We start from the raw sequence: 3305 nt of genomic DNA on the forward strand, positions 1-3305 counted from the left end.
TTGTCCTTTTTTATTTAAAGCCATTGACAGACCTATTTAGAACATTGGTGATTTCGCACCATGAATTGGCTGCAATTAAATGGTCGAAATGACCGCCAGCGACTCACTTTTTGCCTACAAATTATATTCGGCCACGTTTGTTGGACAACAATGAATTATTCGCCGATTAATTTAATATTAATATTCTTCTCTCGTGGTGTAAATAAATATTAATTGCTGATCACAGAATTATTATTAGATCCACCAAAATTTCATTGAAAAAAACGGAGAACTGCCCAGATATCCTTGCAGAAATACAATTTCTCTGGAGTCTGAATAATTTATTTCTTGGTACTTCTTTTTAACAATTTAATTAAGAAGTATATGACCGTGAAGGCCAGACTTTGCATAGCCATATAGATGCATCAAGGATAAAATAAATATTGTAATTAGAATCATACCAAATAGACCAATATTTATAGCAATCGGTTGCTATTTTGATGATATTGATGACTACAAAGTCGAAACAAATGAGAACTGTTAAGTACTAGTCCAGTTTGAACCTGTGATCGAACATATTTTGTTTTATATATACCAAAAATTTATTTGATTGCTCAAAACCAATCCATTAGTACTCGTCAATTTACATACTCAACAAACGCTTCAAAAAGACAAGCAAACCAAAACTCCCCCAAAAGAAAAAGTAGTAGAAGAAGAAGGACAAAATCTTCTACTACCTAGCTAGGAGGAACAATTTTCTTTTACCTCTTTGTGACAAGTAATATTCTTCAAAATAATCTAGAGTTGCTCACAGTCACAGTGGCAAGTTGAAGATGCAGTGACAACTGGTTTAGCTAAGTATGTGGGCTTGTCATCCCCAGCCATAATGACAACAATCTTTGGCTCACCATCAACGACCGTGTTGTTCATCATCTTCATTGCTGGCATTTCCTCGTCTTCACCTGGTGAGTTAGAGGCTCTTTTCTTGTACGAACACACTAAGATTATCAATGCCACAGCGATTAGTAACAATGTTATAGCCAAGCTGCCAAAGAGATATGGCACTGGAGACTTCCATAGTTGGGCTCCGGTGGCTGATGATGACGGTGATAAAGGCATGCTTTTTAAGCTTTTGGAACTCTCTTATTTCTTATTCTCTCTATATATTGCTCTAGCTAGCTAATCTCTATTTTTTCTTTTCTTTTTTCTCTTCTTTGCTTATTGGTGTTGGTGGTGCAATAAAATGAGGTTGGTGGTGTCATGAATTTATAGGCGGGGTTTGGGTTTGGATTGCTTGGATTTAAGTGGAACATTCCCTTTTGTGCTCTTTCAGATGCCTAATAATTCATGATGTCAAAAGTGACCTGGTGATTTCAGCTTTGTTTGGTAATGATGAATACTGCAATATAGCAAGTTAGTTCATGCCAAACGGATTCTTAGGATTAAGTGTAACACACTTAATTTTCTCTATTATATCCATTCAATTTGAAACTGCTTTTAACCTAGTCAAAAACTACTTTAAATCTATCTAGACTAAAAAGTATTTCCAACTCATTCACTTCAAATTAATCCATTTGAAAGTAAGCCAAATTCTTTACCAAACCTTATTATTAATTCAAATATAAATTGTATAAAAATTTTTAACATATTTAATTTTAAGAATTGGATGCTCATTTCAATTAATTTTTATAATTTAATTGAAAAATATCAACATAAAAAAAATTCAATATATACTTTTCTTAGAGTTTCGCAACCCACTACAACAAAATGTATTATTAGCGACGAAATCTATATTTCATCACTAAATCTGTATTTGTAGTGACGAAAATAATTTTCTCACTAATTTTCGTCACTAAAAATACATTTTGTTGTAATGACATATGACGTCCACTCTTGATAATAACTCTTTATTATCAGATCAAGACACTAATCGGCTTTTGATGTAGGCAGAGATTAATGAACCCCAAATTTCTTATTCAACTATTAGAGACTTTACTAGTTGAACGAACTAGAATCCACCATTCTTCCTTTTCCTTAGGATAGAGCAATCAAGAATAAAAATTTTGTCTATATAAATCATATACTATATCATAAAACAATAAAACTTGGGTACTAAAAGTTTTGGTTACAGGAAGTGACTATTTTCTTCCTACATGTAACACCAAGTTTTTACCCTTCATTAAGGACTTGGGTAAATTATTAATTTCCCAATAGTTTTGGATGATTTTAAATTAAACCATAATTAAATTTAAGAAGTCTTAATTAAAACTAGGAACTTTTTAAAATGTGTGTGTATGTCTAAGAACCTCGTAACTCAATTAATTAGTATTTTTTAGTGTTTTTAAGGAAAATATTTAAAGTTCAAATATCTCCTTCCATTGTAACTTAATAATATAAAATGTTAATTTCATAAAAGAAAATGTATATAATTTCTGTTAATAATATAATATACAAAATTTACAAATTCATAAATGAAATTATGTTATATAATTTAGTAATTAATCAAGTATCACGCAAATATGTTAGAGCTTATTCAGTAAAAAATGAATTAAACCTGAACGTCTAATTTAAATTTGTTGATAAGTTCGTGTGTGTTTGACTCATGTATGTTCGAAATAAAATAAAATTAATCAATCTTAAAATTTTAAAAACTCTGAACCATTTTGGCTTGATCACAATCCATTATTTATTTGAGGATGTTGATTGTTAATGGTCCATTCATTCTCCATAGGAAGCTTCTTTTATATGCTGGAAAAGGCTGAAAAATTCTGTGCGGTGGAGTATGATCCACGTCAATTATTAGGTCATTCCAATGAGGAAAAACCCCAAACCAAATTAGGTCTTAAAAGCTTTCAATCACTTGTTCAATGCAAATGACCCGTACAGTAAATATTAAAATAGGGACCAAAGTTTCCAAAAAAAAAAAAAGAAGAAGAAGAAGAAGAAGAGGGACCAAAGTACAAACTGAGTCTATACGCAATTAAATTTTATATTATTAAAATCATATAATCAATGAATTTTGGGTCAACGGGCATTTGTTAATATTTTGAAAAGAGAATTTCAGGGTTGAAACTAAGGAAGTCAATACCGTACTGGAGGTTGTATCAGTTTGACCTACGGTTCGATATATTTCGGGTACCGGTCAATACCGGTGTACCGTTTCGAATTTACCGTTATTTTTTACTATTTTATATAATATACAAAATTATATTTCTAATAACTCAATATATCACTTTGACAACTTTTTATATACTTTTTTTTTGAGTTATCATCATTAATATAAAAGTGAGAAGCAAAAAAAAAAAAAAAACCTCAAAGATCCACCC

General features: G+C 30.7%; 1 protein-coding gene across 1 annotated transcript; it reads right to left on the minus strand.

Moving 5' to 3' along the window:
* Nucleotides 1-777: 777 nt before the first annotated feature.
* Nucleotides 778-1098, minus strand: LOC142630602 (protein GLUTAMINE DUMPER 6-like). The gene has a single exon (XM_075804626.1). The coding sequence runs from the start codon at nt 1096-1098 to the stop codon at nt 778-780; it is 321 nt and encodes a 106-aa protein (XP_075660741.1).
* Nucleotides 1099-3305: the final 2207 nt, after the last annotated feature.

Source organism: Castanea sativa, chromosome 1, assembly GCF_040712315.1.
Source record: "Castanea sativa cultivar Marrone di Chiusa Pesio chromosome 1, ASM4071231v1".
In the NCBI taxonomy this organism is placed as follows: Eukaryota; Viridiplantae; Streptophyta; class Magnoliopsida; order Fagales; family Fagaceae; genus Castanea; species Castanea sativa.

What these genes read in the sequence shown, in the direction of transcription:
- LOC142630602 (XM_075804626.1), bottom strand. Translation starts at nt 1,098, where the DNA reads ATGCCTTTATCACCGTCATCATCAGCCACCGGAGCCCAACTATGGAAG.